This window comes from Seriola lalandi, unplaced genomic scaffold, assembly GCF_002814215.2.
Source record: "Seriola lalandi dorsalis isolate HSWRI2012SDOR001 ecotype SW California unplaced genomic scaffold, Sedor1 jcf7180002054451, whole genome shotgun sequence".
In the NCBI taxonomy this organism is placed as follows: domain Eukaryota; kingdom Metazoa; phylum Chordata; class Actinopteri; order Carangiformes; family Carangidae; genus Seriola; species Seriola lalandi.
In genome coordinates, this window is record NW_019525004.1 from 166,871 (window position 1) to 187,215 (window position 20,345).

A 20,345-nucleotide genomic window follows, 5' to 3' on the forward strand; every position below is an offset into this window, starting at 1 on the left:
GATCTTAAATCCAGCAAAGTAAAAGATTTGCAGGAATATGTCTTAGGAAACAGCTTAACATTTTTCCATCAGGAGACACAGATCTTTTTTAAAACATTCACATTTCTATTTTGCAGTACTGCCTTGCTTCAGCTGCAGATGAGCAAGTCCAGGATATAAAGTCTATAGGGGTTTTTAATATCCACCTTGTGGGAGCATTTAAGGCAGACGACTCAGTTAGCACTGTCCTCATTCATTCACACCATATCTCTCATCAACCCTTCTTTAAGTGACAGATAGGCGTGATTAGTTCACACGGTCATGTCACAACAATGTGAGAGAATTTGAACTCAGTCACTGCGCACAGCAGCATATATCTGCTGCTGAACTTGATGACCTGTTGTTGATACTACCTTTGACCTGTGTATGTAATGGTGCTGGATTCCTCTGAAGTCTGCAGTTCTACACTCCACCATAATGCAGCACTTTTTCTGCCTGAATACCAGTGTTTTCTTAGCAGATCTCAGTGTAGTTCAATTGTCACTTGTTCAATGATTCAGATGATCTTTATCAGCTTTGCTCTGGTAAGGTCATATAAAACCTAAATTACAAGTGCACTCAGAAAGTACAGACCTCCACCAAGGAGAATGTCCAACAACATACACCAGACTTCAGAGGAAAAATAAAAAGTTCAAATTCATAGTAAATGATCTGGAACTGCCCCAAAATGAAATGGGTTCTTCTCTGGCCTCATCCGTCCACCCAGTTCAGTGCAAATCAGTTCAGTACTATTTTTTTGCATAATCTTGCTGACAAATAACAGATGTGGTTGAAAACTTGGCGGAGGTTAATATTTCAAGAAAAGTATGTTAACTGAATAAACCAAAAAAGCAACAAGATGAAAGTGGCACGCAGACATAATCTCTAAACACTATTTGCCAGTTGTCTATACTGTAATATGCTGAGGTGAGATATCATGACTTACTGTATACTTCAACTTATCAGGTTTCAGGAAATTTGCCCCAGTTTCTGGTATTTGCACTTTGTCAGCTGTTTTTAGGGCAACTCTCTGGTGATATCTGACATTAGTTTGAGAAGCAGCACCCGAATGTACCCGTCACTGTTGTATTGAGCCGGTTCAGTCTGGCCTTCGTGCCTTCTGAGGGACTTACCTCTGTATCACTTAAACTAGGACACAACTTGTAAGCTCTGTGAGATTGCAACTGCAGTTTACAACTTCAATTCCTTCTGGTTAGAAATAAGAATTTATTATTTGTCTTGACATCTGCATTACAGCAGTTATAATGCCAGGAAAGTCTTACATGAAACAGTGAAGTCTGGACTAATGCCCATATCACTATTGTATATAATGTGTTCTTTCGGCACAAATCCGTTATACAGCCTAAATAGCTGTGGACAGAAATCAGATTTGCTTTGACTCATAAGCCTATAAAGACTCATTCCAATAAACAAGCCATCAATAATTCCACTTCTCATAAGTTATTAGGCATTGGGAAATGAACCAAAAACAACTTTGTCTCAGTGCTGCAGACAGAAGGTGTGAGTTCACCATGTATTACTTTAGTGCCAACCCATACACACGCTCTAACCACTTTGGAAAAAGCTCTGTGGGGCTCCTGTAACTTCCTCAAGCACAGGAAACATGTTTGGCATTGTGATGTAAAAGGACTTTAATATGACAAATACCCAGACTCAGGTAATTTTCAGTGTTTTCTAAATGAGTATATGTTGTATATGAGTATATGATACTATAATTAAGTTAATAATTAACAGTTGTTTGTATAATAAATGCTGTTGTTTTTCTGGAGACTTTTTTCAATATTTGGATGTTAAAAGGAGCTCATAATACAAGAGTAAATAACATTTAAAACTGTACATAGGTAAAAACTGAGACAAAGGATCAAGTTATTGCAAAGTAAATAATCTTGATTGATCAACTGATTCCTTTCAGAGTTCACTGAAGGGTTATCGTGCTTTAGTTAGGCTTCAGTAAGAATACATTAGAGACCTCACATTTTACTTCTCATGCGATTGAAGAAAAAAAAGAAAGAAAAGAAAATCGCGATCATAGGAATGAGTAATTTGTGCGACTGTGAGCTGAAGCCATTCATTATTTTTTTCTTTTGTTCAGAATTTTCACTCAGTTTTTAAATGAAATGAGGATTATATCAACAACACACGGCACACATCACTTGCCTGCCTACAAGCTGCACAGGGAACAAAAGGCAGTCATGTGTAACTCGTGGCCTTATTGAACTTATCAGTGTTATTTGGACAGATTTCAGGAATGTGCCACTGGTAGCAATGAGCTTCATCTATCCTAGTTTCACTGACCTAGTTTAGACAGCTGTGGGAGTCAGTCTGTAAAAGGCAATTCTCTTCAAATTAATAATTTATATAGACTGTCCACATCATTTAGCTCAGTGCAGTCTATATTTCTGGAAGCTAAATTTTCACCCAAAACAAGAGAACAAAGACCTAAATGTATTACACATTACCAGCTGCCATTAAGACTGAACATGAATATGTATTCACGAAATCTGCTCAACTCAGTTTTCTTTTTTACACCTTTTAGAATTACAGCCAAAAATCCACACAGAATCACACAGTGTTGAAATTATGCAGCTGCACAGTCATGCTTTTTCAGGAAGAAAGCCAACTTTTACAAGACTGAAATAATTTTTTGTTTCGTCTTCTGCAAACATCTTTTCTGTTTTTGTGGTATATACACAACCTAGAAGGATACCATAGTTTTGTACGCATAGCTTTTCTATGCAGCTAACATTTCAGGGGAACTTCCCATTGATTTCAATATTAAATAAGTGGTGTAGATAATATATATTGTCAGGGACACTAAACGTCATTAAGTCGAGCATTAAAACCGATGTACTCACCAGTCCACCTATACAGCCTTGCTGTTTTTACAATCACCCTTTTGTAAACTAAAGGAAAGGCTTTAGTAGAAGAGGTAAGCACGCTAAATCAAACTACAAGTTGGAAATTTAGCAGTGGTGACGTTTATATATGGTTTGCTCAAAAGCCTAGCATTAGCTCTTTACATCGATTATATTTAGGCTTCAAAATTCCTAAAAGTGGTGTCCATTTGTGATGATTATCATGTGGAACAAAACCTGTAAGTATCATAAAAATTTGTTTGTCACAGAGCTGATTTACTGCAGTAATCCAAAAGCCAACGTACAGATCCCATTGGCTTTTTGTCAAGGGACTGTCAAGGTCCAGGGCACTTTATTGTAACCACATTGTTTTATATTAATGTAATGAGGAAATGTTGTTCATTTACATATTGTAATTTTGAAATTCCTTTAGGCCAAAATATCCAACCTTGCAGCAGATTATCCACTAGTATGGAGCATTATTAAACTTTTGTAGGGTTATGTTTTGGCACGATCACTGGTTTAATCCCAAAAACATCCACAGTGACTTCAGACGCAATGTGATTGTTTGCATTTAACTAAAACCACACTCTGTCCCAAACCTTAACCAAAGTGCTTTTGTTGCCTAAACCAAACCACAGACAGAATTGGTCCCAGTCTCTGGTGTGACAGTCATGTGCTTGGTATGTCCACCGTCCACCCTAATCACCTCCCAGCAACAGATGCACTGCTTTATTCACTGAAAAAACATAATGATTGCATGTTTCATCGAGCATAATCAACAGACCAATTTTGCACTATATAAATGTCATCTCCAGGAGATAGATATGTTCTATTGCACCTAATGGCAGAGAGTTAGATGAGAAGATCGATACCACTTTCATATCTGTCCATTAAATATGAAGCTACAGCCAGGAGACATTATTTTAACAGAAGGACTGGAAACAGGGGGAAACAGCTTGTGTGCCTCTCTCAGCATCTCTCAAGCTCAGTAATTATTAACACTTCATATCTTCTCTGTTTAATCCATGTGCAAGCCTAAGTGAAAAAAAAACAAAAAAAAAGCTAACAAAAACAAAACAACAATTCACAGTTTTATGGGGTTATAATTCTTGGCTGGGAGCAGTAACTGCCTGCAATCTCCACTGGAAAATGAAAACATAAAACAAATAATTTGTCATTTTTATACTTCAGTTTTTGTATGGATTAAACAAATGAGAGGTAATGTGGCACTTAATGAACCATCTGCTGGCTTTAGTCTTATATTTAATACACAGGTATGTGAGTGGTATTCATTTCCTCATCTACTCTTGGCAAGAAAGTGAATAAAAGTATTTCCCAAATGTGGAACTATTGCTTCAACCAGTAATGTTTCTCTGGCGATACTACTCACTTGCATGACAACAACTACTTTGATAGTTAGAATATGGCTTCTTTTATGAATTTAGTTTCCTTGTTGCTGTAGTAGTTTGTTTCTTTGGTCTAACTCTTGTTTGTGGTATTATTTTCTCATTTCATCTGTAATCCATATCATTGACTGTATTATTTTTCATAGTTTCACTAATTGCCTCCAGGAAAGGCCAGCTCCCATCCTCAACCTTTGCTGAGAGTGTGTTTAGCTCGCTGCCGAGTTGTGAACCTACACATATAGTGTACATTAATGCATAAGAATGTGAATGCAATCAGTAATAATGTAGAGCTTTTGACATGGTCGATGCAGTGATTCCACTGCTCAATTTGTCCTCTTACTTTTCGACTGAAGAGATCATTTTTGTCTTCACCTCCACTCAAAAACACACACAAGCTCTGTTAATCCACCTTTTTACAGGCTTATATGAATCAGCATGACTTGAATTCAGACTATACAGCGATTTTATTTTTCAGTAGAAAGGATTTGCCTTTTAATGCTCATAGAGGGTGGCTGCGAAAACATCTACATCAATGACAATACTTACAGTTGCCCACTAGAGGGAAGCGTCTACCCGCATGAGTCGTCAAACCAGTCCTTCCGAAACAAAGTGTAGCAGCCCTGCTGCCCGAGGACATCATTACACACTCAATAAAGCAATAGTCAGTCATTTTCTCTGCTTAATTGATCCCACTGCTACCAAACAATGCATGGTGTCACTTTTTTTCTTTTTCTTTTACTGCCGCAGACACAGCAACATAACTCAGAGTCAGACATGCTATTTGTAATCATCTTGTTGCTGTGTTGTTGCATGACCGGCCGTCTGCATACAGCATGCAGTACACTTGTTGGTCAGGAGCTGGGGGTCAGGGGCTGAGGCAGTGCATTCCTCCTGGAACTCCGTCTGTATGGCTGTAATGATATTGTCCTAGTATTTATCAGGGCTTGCGAAACACTCGTCTGGAGGAAAAGAACACACGGTGCTCTTGCCCAATCCAAAACTGTTTGGGAACAGATATGGAAATTGACAAAACCGTAAACGAACACAGGGGGAGGCTTGATAAGATAATGTTTATGTTTACTAGGCAAGTCAACAGTGCAGTCTCCCTTGCTCTTACTCACACGCGACACACATCCGCACATGCACACGCAACAGACACCAATGCGCATTGTGTATTTCATGAAATCATGATTTCAACTTAACTTGGTAAATAAAAACAATATCTTTGCTTTTCCCTCCCTATCTGTTGCCCAGAGTGTCCCAGCTCTCACCTGCTGAGACGTGAGAAACACCCAGGACAGGTAGCCGGTGCAACCCACTAACACATAGAGACAACCATTTGCATTCACATACTTACACACAGGCATTTCAGAGTTTCTACTTCACCCATACATTGAAACCCAAGCAGGAGAGAACATGCAAACAACATACAGAAACTATATGCTACTGCTACTACAATGCTACCATTGTATATATAAAAACTCATTCAATAAAGTATGTTGAAATGCATAAAAGCACACAAGCTCAACAAAACAAACATTTCCTTTAATTTGAAAAGCATGTAAAATGCTGCACTGGCAAATCACATCTACTGGAAATAGATTTTTCTCTTCTTTTCACAAATTAGCAAGACAGACATCATATTGCTGCTTTGTGTGAGTTCCCGCAGCCTCCCTCACTCAGCCACTCCTTGTGCTGTCAGCATGGCAGGGTGGAGCTGACGGAACTGCACATGTTTCAAGCATGCTCTGACGCTTCACTCCTTCCCTTTCTGTTTCCCTTCCCCTAATGCGTGCGCGGCTATGCTGAAAGAGAAAAGAGGAGGGCCCAGTACGTGTAACCAGCTATGCTGTTTACCAATCACACGGGTTTCCCCACCCTCTCTCGCTCCCTCCCTCTCTTTTTGCTCCCTCCCTCTCTTTTTGCTCCCTCCCTCTGTCTCTAGGCACGCCAACCTTAGAAAAAAAAAAAAAAAAAAAAGTGCAGGGAAAAAAGTGATAAGCAGCAAGCAGCTTCTGGGTTTTGCTTTCAAGCCACTCCTGCTGAATCGGTGTGAGTGAGTGTGTATGAGCGTGTGTGTGTGTGTGTGTGTGTGGGGCGTTCACTCTTTCTCCTGCCACAGTAGCAACACATTGCAGCAGCGTCGCCCCGAACAAAAGGCTAAACGCAGCAGAGCCGCAGGAGGGGAAACTCAGGGATAGAAGCAGGCAGAGTAGCCCAGCGTGACTGCACTTCTCAGGGAGGAACTCAACCTGCCATTTAGCCCTGCTGGCCCTGGAGTGGAGACAGGACGGTACACTAGACCAGCCCACGCTGCCTGTCTGTCTGTCTCTCTGTCAGTGCTGAGGAGCACACCCTGTTACTGACAGCTCTGTCTGTCATTCATACACCTCAGTCTCTCTCATCCTTTACTGAGATTCCTGCACCTGCCCTTCTTCACCTGGGCGTCCTTCCTGTTCATCCACCTGTCCTCCGAGATGTCAGACGATGACTGCCGCTCGCCCATCGGCCTGGACTGCTGCAGTTGCTGCCTGGACCTGGCCAACGGCGGTGACGACTCCATGTCTGGCAGTCCGGCTCAGGGCCTCAGTACTACGGGGGGCCTGCCGGGAAGCCCCACCAGCCCCAGTGTCAATCACTTCCGCCAGCTCCGCAACCAGCTGATGTACCAGAACCTGAACACGGACAAGCTGAACAACATCATGAGGCAGGACTCCCTGGAGTCAGTTGTGAGAGACCCCTGCTTCCTTCTCAATGAAGGGATCTGCAACAGCAACATTGACCAGACCATGCTGTCTATACTGCTCTTCTTCCACAGGTATGTCTGTTGTTTGCTTATCCGACAGGTACATGATGCTTATCTGATAAGGTAACAAGTGAAAAATAAAAGGTCTCTATCTGAAAGTTAGACTTTGCTCGTGCTCAACACAGTAAGTGCAAAGTCCACCTCTCCACTTTTGTATCTGCATCATTTCGTTTAAATGAACAGATGGTTTCGGAGACTAATCAGTTCTCCTGGATCAGCACTTCTCCTGAAAAGGCTGACATAAGTATTTACTGTTATGCATTAAGTATAGGCCAGGAAGAGGGCACTCATTTTGATTATGCTCCAGAAATGAGTTTCAGATAAGACTGTGAAAGCACACCATTACTTACATATCATTCACAAGTATATAGAAACTTGCAGGTTGTCAAGTTTAATTTGGTTGCATCTTTGTCTATGTCTGTTTTTCTTTCATTTTTCTTTCACATTTAAGTAATTACAATATGTATCCAAAACTTTCAAATGTCCAAATGTTTATGCAGCTCATCGTGTCTATTTACATCTGCACTCTCCGTGTCTTTCATGCAACATATTTGATTCGTTACCCAACAGTGTTATAATTTGTTTTCCTTGAGTAAGGCCATGCAGTTTAAGGACAATCATAAATACTTTTTTTTGTTTTTTTTTTTTACTCTTGAGAAAGAAATGTTGTTCCTGGATTCAGTCTCAAAGTAGAAGTGATGATTGGTATTGACAGATCTTTACTTCAAAACAACAAAACGGTACGTGGAGAGAGAGAGAGAGAGAGAGAGAGAGAGAAAAGCCAGAAAACAAAACCTAACCTAAAAAGAACGTCTTACAAAAACACAAGGTTACTTTAAAACAGCAGTTTATGGTCATGCTGATTCAATTAAAATGCTCTTTTATTGCTAGAGGTCAATTAAAACTGGCCTGACTCCTTCTCAGTCTCCACCAAATAGTGTTTATAAAACAGTGTTTGGCAGCTCACCTCGCAGTTTTTGTGAGGAAGAGAATGTCCTGCTACAAAGTTGCTGCCAGTTGGACAGTTTGTTTGGCAGCTACTGTCGAATGACTTCAGCCTCAAATTAACAGTTACCATCTTTCCAGTCGGCTACAGTTCTGACCATCACTGAACTCCTGAACCCGAGCCAGCACTTACTGTACAGCGCTCGGTGAGAAAAGCTGTCATTGCATAGGGTCTGCGGTGGTTATAGGAGCAGGGAAACGTACAGATCTGAGGGGAAATGGCAGTTAAAACAACACAAAGCTGTTATCATTGTAAGGGCCACCTTTGAATGTCATATACTCTGTGGTCATCATTTGTGTCTGTAAAACAGAGATATGTGTTACATGATCATGACATATGTGTCAGACGTACAGTACATACGACATGTGATAGCACTGATCTGATAATTTGGCAATAAGAGGGTTTTCTTTTTTTGTTAATGGTGGTGTACAAAAGGAGTCTTGATCAAAACTGACCTTTGCCCCAAGCCTCACTGTATATTTGAACCAATAGCTGAGTTCTTCCATTACATTTCAAGTTAAAGCAATAAAAAAAAAGGAAGAAGATTAGGGGTCTGTCACAACTGTTATGTCAAGAAAACGCCTTGGAGGAACTTCTTCAAATTGAGCACAAACATTCACTCAGACTCAAGGATGAACTGATTAGATGTTGGTGCTCAAAGGTCAAAGGTCAAGGTCACTGTGCCCTCACAAGAATTCATATGCTAATTATGACAAATTTTATATTGAAATGATCAAAAGGCCAACTTCACTGTGACATCATAATGTCTGCAAAAACACATTTCTCTGCACGTTGCTCAACACTGTAACACAGGAAAAGAAGGGCAGATTGTAATTATATGTATTTCCTGCAACTTAACTGGTCAGTGGTGAATTCTAGCAATTCTAGCTTAAAAAAAAAAAAGACAGCGCATTTACAGCTTTTCAACACAAGTTGCCCTCTGGTATGTGAATCCATAAAATACCCTAATATTGAATGACATTAATTAACACATCTCAGGTAAAACCCGTTTTTTCCATCCTAGTCAGATAAAGAATATCTGTAATAATGTCTGTCCTGATAAAAATTGCCTAGAATGAGCATGGTATGATATTTTCTATCACTGCTTCAGTTATTTAAGGGCGATATCATATCAGTAATGTTCTCTGGCCAAGACATGTTATCAGTATTTTATCGAACTTCTCCAGAAGCCCGGCTGCCACAGAATATCCAAATACGTTAAATATTAACCTCATTTTACTTTGCTATATGTTATGGCTGTTAAAGACTGTTCTTATCTCCTTTGAAAGTTATCACATGACTACAGATGGTACAATAAATGTAAGTCCATTTATTGTGCACTGAAAGTGATGGGGCTGATGGTGACGATAATTAGACCATAACTAGGTTTAACCTGATTTTGTTGCTCTTGGCTGTAAAAGCTTATCAGTGCCAAACTCTCAGGCTGATGCAGAGTATCACATTTTATATCACTTAATAATTAGACAACAAGGCTAAATTCTCCCTGAATAAAAGATTACATATAGGCTATCTGAAAGACTCCCACACTCACTTTATTTTTCCATCTGTTAAGTTACACAACAGCTGTATGTTTGAAGGCTAATTAATCTGACACCATTTTAGGTAATATGGATCTTGCTGTGGAGCTGCATTATTGAATAGAGGAACAAGTTGTTCTCTATTTATTTATGATAGCAAGGGTGTGTCATTAAGGATGAAGAACATCGGGTGAAGGAACTTTGGGCTGAGGACTGCAGCTCCAGCTCCAGCTGGTGCTCCCTTCTGACTAAGAGAGCTAAATAAATCAGTGAACAAATAGTGCTTTTCAAACAAAAGATTTTTATTTCAGTACAGTGCGGTCAAATTGTTCTTAGGCATCTTGGATACGCTCAGTTGACTTATTATTCACTTCATTCAGTGTTTACAATATCATACTCTGAATAATGCCTGCTGGCAATGCTTTGTTAAAAGGGTTACACAAGAGTTTTTCTGCTCTGCTTAATTTATTTCTTCACTTACCACAAAGTTATACTTTCAAGGTTATCCAATTTATTAGAATATTCATACAATGCCATTAGGAGAAAATAATTCAGTATTAAAATTTGATCTTTGTATCTGCTTATGTGAAAAATGAATCACACACAGGACTGGCATCTCCCAGGAGGTGCGAAAAATCAGGTTACAAGAGCCAATATTTGTGACGTTTCTGGCTCAGAGGCAGAGGCATGTGTTCGCCCATGCCATTGGCCAGTGTGACCGTGCATCTGTCCGCGCCAGCTCAACTGTTTGCCTGACAAACAGAGTCTTTAGTCAGAACACTTTGTTCCTGAACCTTCCCTTCTCAAGAGGGAATCACAGACACGGATCATGTGGCTTTCATGGACAGGCTTTCTTGCGGGATTAAAACATTGATTTCGAACGTGTACCCTTACAGTTTTTCATGCAGAAACACAAACGCACTCATTCATTCACACATGTGCTCTCAGTCTAATCCAGTCAAGAAAGCTGCCTTGCTGAGCTGAGGTTTGCAGAAGTTCATGCATTTTTCAAGTGATCACTTCGGGAGGGCCCGGCTTCTGATGAAAGCCTGGCTGAAGTTTTTACTGTGTGACTTCACCCTGGGTGGTCAATCTGCCAAGCAGCCATCATTCTCATTTGCCACTTGTTAACAGAATAAAATGTTAAGCATAGCCCATGGAAGGATGCCAGGATGTTCTTCTGGACTTGTTGAATATCAGTATGAGGCAGTGGCCGCGGCCAGCAAACGTGTTATGTAAATGATTCAAGGGTCACGGAAATGTGCTGAGAGGAGAAATTGAACTCATAAGTCCTGTTTGGTGTTTGAGGCAGAGCCAGAGAGCCCCTGAGGGGGACAGGATCTGTGATTTCCACAGGATAAAACCAGAGGAAATGTGCTGATTTACTTTGAGGCTTAGTGAGCTACACTTGGCTGGAATGAAAGAAGTACTCTTGCACACCTTCACCCCAGGCGGTCAGTCAGTACTTAGCAGCCACTAAACACCATCACATGCCAGGGTTCAGAGGGCTGAAGAGCCCGCAGCGGTGACACAGTAACATTTATCGCAGGACTTCAGGTCTGTGACCAGTCAGTCAGTCGGTCAGTATAAGCAGTCAAAACACAAAGGAAGAAGAACATCAAAACCAGCGGCGGCACAAAAGATGTCACTGACTGCGGCAGCCACTAACCGTGGGGACAGGGTTGAAGAGTTTACACCCTTCAGTCAACAGAGACCTCGATAATCCATCTATTAAACCTTTGAAGAGAGAAAATTTGTTTTAAGAGATCGAAAGCATTGATGTAGTGCTGCTGGAACGCACCGAGACAATGCTCTGCCACTTTTATCTCTCCAAGTGATGAAATAAAATATCTGAAGTTCACATGATACAGTTGAAATTCATCTAAATCTTTTTTAAGCAATTGAAGATCCAATCATCAGTTTAGCCTGTATCTGATAAGAGAGCCAATAAAAACAAACTGAAAGGTCAGAGTCTCATATTGACATTTAAGGTGCATTGATTGACTGAATGACGCAGAAGAAAACATTCCATCTTAAAAGTTGCCAATAGCTGCCGGTAGCCTTCGAGCTGCACGGTGAATTAAACTGTTGATCGTCACCGTCCTTTCATCCATCATTCACCCCTTCTGACATTTCCATACTTGTGATGCATTCACACAATGCTGCTGGAAACGAAAGCTAACTTAGCCTGTTAGCTTAGCTTAACTCCACCTGAACTGCAACTTTTGCCAGAATGGATGCTTCCGATGTGGCTTTATTTGCTTGGCACAATCAAGTAAATGCCATAGGGGTGCTCCAGTACTTAATCAAATAGCGCGACACCTCTGATTGAAAGGTATGCAGACTTTCATGTGGTCCACCTGTCTGTAGCTCGTCACCATAGGAGAGAAAAATGCTTTGAAACCAGTTGAGAAAGTTTGTTTGTAGCGTGGTATGTAAAGGGCGTACGGTATGTGTAACTACCATCTCTTGGGTCAGGTCTGTTGACTGAAAAAGAGAAAGAATCGCGCCGCCTAGCTGGGAAAGACTTTGATTGTTATGTCTGAATACAATTGAATGCATCAGCCTGTCTGTGAGACAAGACTGGAGGTGCTTTTGTGCTTTACATGAAAAACTCTACAAAAAAAAAAAAAAAAGGCAGTAAAAGGATTCCCACACCACAGTTACAACCTCTGACTAGTTGACATAACTATTTATACCTCTGACACTTTGTTGCCCTGGCAACCTATAGTCCTCATTAAAGTGGTAAAAGTTCCTCTTTTTGGCCTGAGAGGACCATTGGCCATTGGCTGTCGTCCAGTTGACTACTGAACGTGACCTAGCCCTCCCACAATGGAGAGGAGACAGGATCCAGCTGTGTCAGAGACCCTGCTGGGTGTTTAAGCTCCACTCTGTGATCCAAATATAAACCACTAAATAGTTTTGCTACCAGCCGTCAATTTTTTTGGAGTGGAGTCCTATGTTTAGTTATCCAATGTGGAAAGGTTATGGAAAGTAAAGTATCTTTGCCATGTGTACACGGCCCAGAAATCCATACAAATGTAAAGTATATTTAGCAGCAGTACGTTTTTCAACTCCAAGGCGACTCTACTAAGCAGTTTCATATTTCTAGTTTTAGTGCATGACAGTGAATCGGTACTCTACAGCGCACTAGAATAAGAAGTAAATAGCGACTTTGTGTTGGACATGCCTGGAGATTGACCTGTTCAGTTCATTTACATGTAGGTGACACCTGGAAAACTGCTATCTGCTATCAGTCACAGGGCAGTTCTGCCTGCCCAGACTATGAGGGCTGATCATTTGCATAGAAGACTTATACTTACATAAAGGCGATACACACTTTCGAAGCACTCGCACAGGGATCATAGTGCACCCCGCCTCTGGATGTTTTTGTTGTGTATAAATGATTTTACAGGCTTTATGCTTTACTATTGAAAAGTTGTTAAAAAAAAAAACAACACGTGGGAGGAAGAGAGGAGAAACAAGCTGCTCACTCACATCTGAACTTGTAAAATTATAAGTAAATGGCATCTGCCTATTCCCTGCGCCCAGTGTACTGAGGCTTGTTCTGCAGATAACATTGTGTCACTGTAGAAGCATAGAAATCAACGAGGAATGTAAAGATGCGGGATAAGGCAAACAAAACACAGTTTCCTCTGTATTATATGTGGCTGGAAGGTTCGTAGGATTTTTTTTTTTTTTTTTCCATTCTATATAACGAAAGAAGATCCCCAGAGCATGGGGCACAATCAATACAAACACACAGCACAGTTACAGCATCATTGTCTACGAATCACTATATGTAAGCTGCTACAAGCTGTAACAGGCACAGGGATCAGAGCGAAACTAACTGCAGCATCAGTGTTGAAATTCAAATTTCACATCCCTTCCACTGCTACAAAGAAATCCCTGAGAGTGCGGTGTAATCTAAAGTCCAGCGTAGGTACAACACAATACATTATGAAGGAGGAGAAATATGCTGAGTTTGAAAGTACTCTTCTCATCCCTGTTCTTTTCTCTCCCAGTTTTGCCCACATGAAAGGCTTATAAATGTCAGACACATCGTTGCTGACGACAGAACCTGTATCCAATTACACTTTTTTTTTTCTTTTTAATCCAAGCTTTTTTTTTTTTTTTCGCAAAGAAAACTAAACAGTGTAATTTTGTGTCTCCTGTAAAAAAGACAAAAAAACAAGAACACAGTGTCCCACAGAGGTTTGAAGAGAGTTACGTAACTTCATGGGTTGCAGGTGGCAGGGGAGACGGATGTAAACAAAATTCGGGTATTAGTGGCGAGGAGGCAAGGGGAAGGATATTGGGGTGGAACAACAGATTCATGGCCAGGCAAGTCTTAGGAGCCGATCCCTAACAAACAAAGGCCGTGAAGGCGAGGTCTGAGCAATGTCAGAGGAGAGAGAGAGAGAGAGAGAGGGAGAGAGAGAGAGAGCGAGAGGGAGAGATAGCTGTAGAAAGAGTCAGAGGTAGACAAAAAGCCAGACGGGAGGCCCGGCGCAAAGACAAAACATAGACAGGACCCGCTAAAAATAGTGCGCTGTTGACACTTAAGTCGAACTCTCAGATATAGGCAGACTGCAGACGTCAGGGGTAAACGTCGCAACCTTTTTCCATAGGTAAAGGAAGTCATTCTTTAGTCGCGGCAGGAAGTAAAAAGCTATGAAAAGTGTTTGTTTTACTGCTGTTTTTATGAGTTTCCTCAATAACACAGGCTTGGACCACTCCATTGTGGAAAACTGACAGAGAGCAAGAGATTGATTAACGGTATTGGAAAAGATCGTGTTTTTCGAACACATGTTTGTCTACATTTGGTGTGTTTGCACCACACATTAGCCCTGTGCCCGGTTTTATCACTGTGGGCCCAGTTTAAAGAGGGATGTACAATAATGGCTTTTTAATGGACCTCTTGAGTTACTGCCTTGTTGTGTTGTGACTGTGTGAATAGGCTGCCCTTGGTCCTGTGCCAGAAGATGCCTGGAGCCACTGTTGACTGGTTTGTGCCCAAGTGTATGTACATGTGTGTATGTGTGTGTGTGTGTGTGTGAAAGGTATGTGGTTCCTTTCAATGCTCACACACACAATATATGTCATTATTCCCTCCCTTTTCAACAGACAGTGTGTGTCAACTCTGAAATGCACATACACACCCTGTACCATAGGTTGATGCAATCTCCTGTGTACAAGCCCTTTTTTCTTTACCAATGATGTTGTGGTACCGTGTTCCGTTGCCCCTAACAACATGATAAACATGACATGCTAATCAGACGCAAATCAGTTACTGCATCTCTGCTTTCTGTGCACTTTGTTTCGGCAGCTGCAAAAGTTTCTCTCCATGTAGAGAACCTTCTATGTATTGTTTGTGTGAGCCAGACAATTTTTATTATGATGACCATGGGGACTGAAGTTTATTTTGACCTGACCACTCACACAGTTCTAGCACCTATTAGCAGATTACAGCTAAAAATAGTCCCAAGAAATACAGTATTTACACTTGCTTGTGAAAATTTGTTTCAGTGCCCATTTGATTTAAGAAATTATTTAGCCTTGTAATTGTATATTCATGCCGTTTTTTTTTTATAGATTTATGTCTTCAGGAGCAACAAATGGGCATGAGGCTGACAGCACAAACAGGTTCGGGAAGTTTGAACACATTAAAAGGCGGATTCAGGGATTGTTGGTTTTGGACTTTTCACAGGAATCGTTGCTGACAATGATGGATAACAACCAGTTCTTTAAGGTTTAGTTAGAGACTCCATGATGACCTTCTTTGGAAATGTTTTGTTATTGTTTCATAAATACATCCTGGAATCCCTTAATCAACCAATGCTCTTCAATGACAGCTGCAAGGGTCAGGAATTAGTCATTCATCCGTCCGTCTGGGAGACATAAGACACACTCTTTGGCAACACTGACACTCACACGCGAATATGAACACAACTTATCAGTATACAGTACACAGAGGTGACCCACAGCATTATGTTGTTGTTGACACATCACCACAGCAGAATCCAGCTAAGCTCTTTTGTCCTCAGTGACAGAGAGAGTTGAGATACAGTTTGTACCAGAGGTGGATTAGAGATGTATAAGCAACACATCACGTTTGCCATCTGAATCAAATCCTCAAGATCAGAGTGTGCTGGAAAACTCATCTTCTCAACTGCCTTGTTTTGGAAAAAAATATATCAAATACATGAGAAAGAAACATGTTTGTTAAGGGGCTTTGAAAGCACCACAGTATACTAATTTTGCAGTTACTGTTTGCATCAATCTACTTTTGTAAAATGTGCTAAATATATACGCATTAGACCATGAAAATCTTATTTATTTGGGAGTTAAAAAAAACAACAAAAAAACTTGAAACAAACTAATTAACTAATCTGCAATTAGTGAAACATCAAAGGGCAATTTTCTCATTGCTTAATTTCTGTGTCATGACTATTATCATGCTACAGTCATAAATCATAAATATCCAGTATAAAGTGTAAAGTAAATACTTTTTTTTCCCCCGTTTTTTTTTTTTGTGATCATGGAGCAAAATGTGTTCAGAATAATACTGTGGTTTCTATTTAAAAAAAAAAAAAAGAACTCTTTGTACTGGAGCCCATGAGGCTCAGCTGTGCCACATAAACATGACTTAAAAAGATGATGAAGGATTCCTGAAACAAACCCATGGAAAATAAATGTGAAGCCGAAATAATGACATGGATCTCCACCCCAGTACAGCACAGCTGAGTGCAGACACCTGTGAGATGGTTATGGAAAGTACAAACTGGGAAATATTTCAACAACGGAAAGAAGGGAAGCATTCTTAAAAAAGTCATTCCACAAATACTTCAAAAGACGGATGTAGTACCACCCATCCATTAAAATCCTTTCATGCTTCATCTGCATGCAACTCTCTTCGTGCTTCCCTCTTCCATTCGCCAGATCCCTCTCTCTGTATCCTTGTTTTTCCCTCCCTTTCTCCTTCCTCATTTTCTCTTTCTCCATCTCAGTTGTTCTAGTTGGCAGCCGTTGGACTTATGTAAGTGTGTGTGTGTGTGTGTGTGTATGTGTGTGTGTGTGTGTGTGTGGGGGGGGGGGGGGGGGGGGTGACCATGGCTTGCACTCACTGCCTTATCTGTTTGGACCACAGCTATGGCGCCTATTTAGATAATAATGCAGTCTGTCAACACTTGCCATCACGCACATTCCCCACCCACACACACACACACACACACACAGTGCCTTGTACTTGACAGTGAGTAAGCATGTCACAAACAGTCAATATATTAAAATTACGCTCTTTAAATAGGTATTAGACAGTAACACAGCTTGCATAATGCTTGGTATTAGAGGTTCGTGTGATTTGCTCTTTTCGCCAAACTGCAGTTCGCACACAACAACCTACGGTACCACAGCGTTAGTCAGGCAATGGAAAATATGCGTATTGTCTAGAGTGGAGTTCATAGTGTAAATGGAGGGAAGCTGAAATGATGGAGTTATTAGACTTAGCACCACCCAGCCTGAGCAGCACAAGCTGTGGGCTGGAGGGCAGTAAAAATGTGGTGATGTCCTATTTTGATTACTATGGGATTCCCACTCTTTCGCTAACTCTGCATGGGAAGTGCGAATGTGGTAACCCACCCTGCTGCTGAGGGCCAAGTTACAGTTTGGCAGAGGTGAGGAACAGTAGATCTGGAGTGGAAACAAATTATTTTCATGAGCATTTTGTTTCTTTCTCCAGATCCAATGGGGAGTCAGTCATTTTGCCGACTGAACACGTGAAAACTTGTCTCTTTGTGTATCCAAAGAGTTTATACAAAAAAAAACTTTTTTTTTTGCCTGGCAGCATCCTTTAAAAGGACTGACATACCCAGAGTCTTTTCAGATTCATTCTGACACATATTCCATCTGTTTCTCTCTGGACGCTGGTTTCATAATCCTGAGTGCTGTTATCCCACAGTGAGTCAGTTTTGTTTTCTTACCACAATAGTCTGCTGCACAATGCAGCCAGACAGCGCTTTTGTGGAGGCCTATCATTAGCCTATCTTATTCCCCCTGGGCACTATTCACACGCAGGTTGGGTACATGATGTACCCTAACCAGAGTGCGCACAAGCACACACACTCACACACACGCATGCACAGGGAAATTGCAGGGAAGTTAGGATGCACATAGAAATCACCTTGTATCAGCTCGAAACACACACAAACGTGTACAGCCTTATCAAATATACATGAGTACACACACACACACACACACACACACACTTACATACTCTTAAGATGTCTTTTACCCTGCAGGGCATGGTGCTAGTATTAGATATACTTTAGCAACGATGTTGCCACAGCCCATTACTGAGAAGTACTCCTTGAGTCTGGAGGAAAAAACAATTTCTTCTCCAGGTCATGAAATCATGATTACCACAACACAGGAAAGGTAACAGCACCAGGGCCAATCACAGGTTCTATTTTTGAAGTTACTAGACATATGCAGTTTGGCAACTCCCTGTGTTTTTCTTTTCGGACTGAACTTCTGTGTTCGCTACAGCAAACAATTTGGAACTCTTTGAGTGGATGTGTAATTTTATTGCCCAAAGTTCCCAAACATGACTTTCCTGCCACGCAATGGGCAAAATGGTAATGATTTTGGTATTAAGAAGCATAAAAAGAACACAATTATGGTCAGAGAGTTTATGTCAAACTCAATTAAGCACATTTATGTTGTATTGGACCATTAAAAATTATGTAATGTGGGTGTTTAAAACTAAATGTAAATGTATAAGTGGCTTTATACTGGAGTCAGTGACATCTGCTTCCCATCACACAATCACATCCTTAATTTAATCCACAGTACCTCAGTGGTGTTTTAACATTTAGTTAAATTAAAGCTTTCTGAAGTTTGAACCTCACTGTGAAAGCTGTGTCAACACCCGCCCCGTGTCTGGGAACTCCTGTGTTGTGCTGTCATCCTTAATTGCATCATTAATTGGGCCTCTGCACAACATTGAGAGAATAAGAAAAAATAAACAAGCATGCGACTTCACAGAACTGTCAAACGGAGTGAGAAACATGTTGGGCAACCTGGTGCAATGCATTTGTTTCATCAGATGAATCGGGGTACGCCGTGAACTTCGTTGCTAAATCGTTTTTTGTTTTTTTTTGCGAAGGCAAAAGCAGAGCTTGGCAGAAACTGAATGTCATATAACTGCCACTCTGAATTACAGTTTACAGTATACATGCTCTAAAATGGCCAAATGACTGGCAAATCCCCATAAACCATAATCAAACTCTGACTCTAGTGTAATGAATATGGTTTCCTGTTTGTTACTGGTGCTTCCAAATTTCCAGACTCTCACTGGCCTCAAGTGCTCCTGCACTATTGGAGAGGAGCTCTGTGAGAAAGCAAAGAGAGACAGACGGAAATTTAAAAAAGAAGAAAGCGAACGATTGAACTAAACAACACAACAAAGGAACAGAGGAAACCAGAGAAATGTGATGCAGGAAAAACCTCCAAATGTACTATTTTCCCTCAGTGATGACAATGCAGTTATGGCAGCGAGTCACGGACCATAAAAGAAAAAAGCTGATTATATCAGCATTTTATTGCATCCAACTGTGGCTCTTAAAATCAAGCCAGTTCTCCTCAATGTGACTTCAGCAGCAGAAAGGAGAGACATGAGGAGCAGTTTGGTTCCATTGGCAGGCAGCAGTGGTGAAATGAAAAGGTGGACCTGTTCTGCCAGGCTCTTTTTCTCTCTCTCTCTCTCTGTATAACTTTCTGGCAGACAAGAGCCTGCGAGAGAGAGAGAGAGAGAGAGAGAGAGAGAGAGAGAGAGAGAGAGAGGAGAAAAATGAACGTATGTGCCAAGTTTCAGTGAGTCTGAGATTGTTTCTGGCCGCTCCTCAGCAGAGAGACAGAGAGGGAGATGGAGAGGGAGGCACTAACAGACTCAAATGAGCGAAAATAACAAGATGCATCCTGTCCAAGCCCTCACTTCTGTCTTTGTGTCAGAGCGTTTAAAAGAGGCAGGCAGTCGTACCATGGGGCAGCCTGTGCTGGTCGTATCTGATGGGGCATTATGCCTCTCTCCCCTGCCATCTTACTGTGCCATCATAAGGAGCAATTAGCACCAGTGACATTAAATGACCTCTTTCTGCATTCCTTCCAGTATGCTGTCATGGAGAGGAGTGAGTCACAGACTCATCATTATGTTTGCATGCCGTGGTGTTTACACAGTCTGCGATTAGGCTAAACAACAGCCATCTGAAAACATGTAGATGCTTCTGCAGCAAAGTAACTCAGCTCCGATGACCAGCGAGGCCGCTGCCAAGAAAGTGTGGGACTCTGGGAGGAATGTTGACAAATGTTGAAACTCTTTTTTCCTTCCCTTTCTTCATCTGTTGACTCCAAAAACTCCCATCTCTCATCTCCCTCTTGTGCACGTACCCGTGCACACGCACACGCACTCACACACACATTCCATCCAGACTGCCATCCATGTCTCTAACACAAGTCTTTTCAGGGGGCTGCAATGCACACAAAGACCTATTTATTACTGGCCTGAATGCAAGGTGTCATATAAGGGGAAGTGGAGCCTGCAACGAAGAGAGGGGAATTTATGTAACACTCGAGGTCACGACCTTTCAGTACCTGTGAGCCAACGGTGTGGAAGTTGGTTGGGGTCAATAGGTT

The 20,345-nt window shown here is 41.2% G+C and overlaps 1 protein-coding gene across 1 annotated transcript in view; it reads left to right on the plus strand.

The window, feature by feature from the left end:
- The first annotated feature begins 6,334 nt into the window (after nucleotides 1-6,334).
- Nucleotides 6,335-20,345, plus strand: part of tsc22d3 (TSC22 domain family, member 3) — a 35,247-nt gene continuing 21,236 nt past the window's right edge. The window contains exon 1 of the mRNA XM_023411131.2: nucleotides 6,335-7,121. Coding sequence (XP_023266899.1) covers nucleotides 6,781-7,121 — 341 coding nt within the window. The 5' untranslated portion in view covers nucleotides 6,335-6,780. The remainder of the gene's footprint in view (nucleotides 7,122-20,345) is intronic.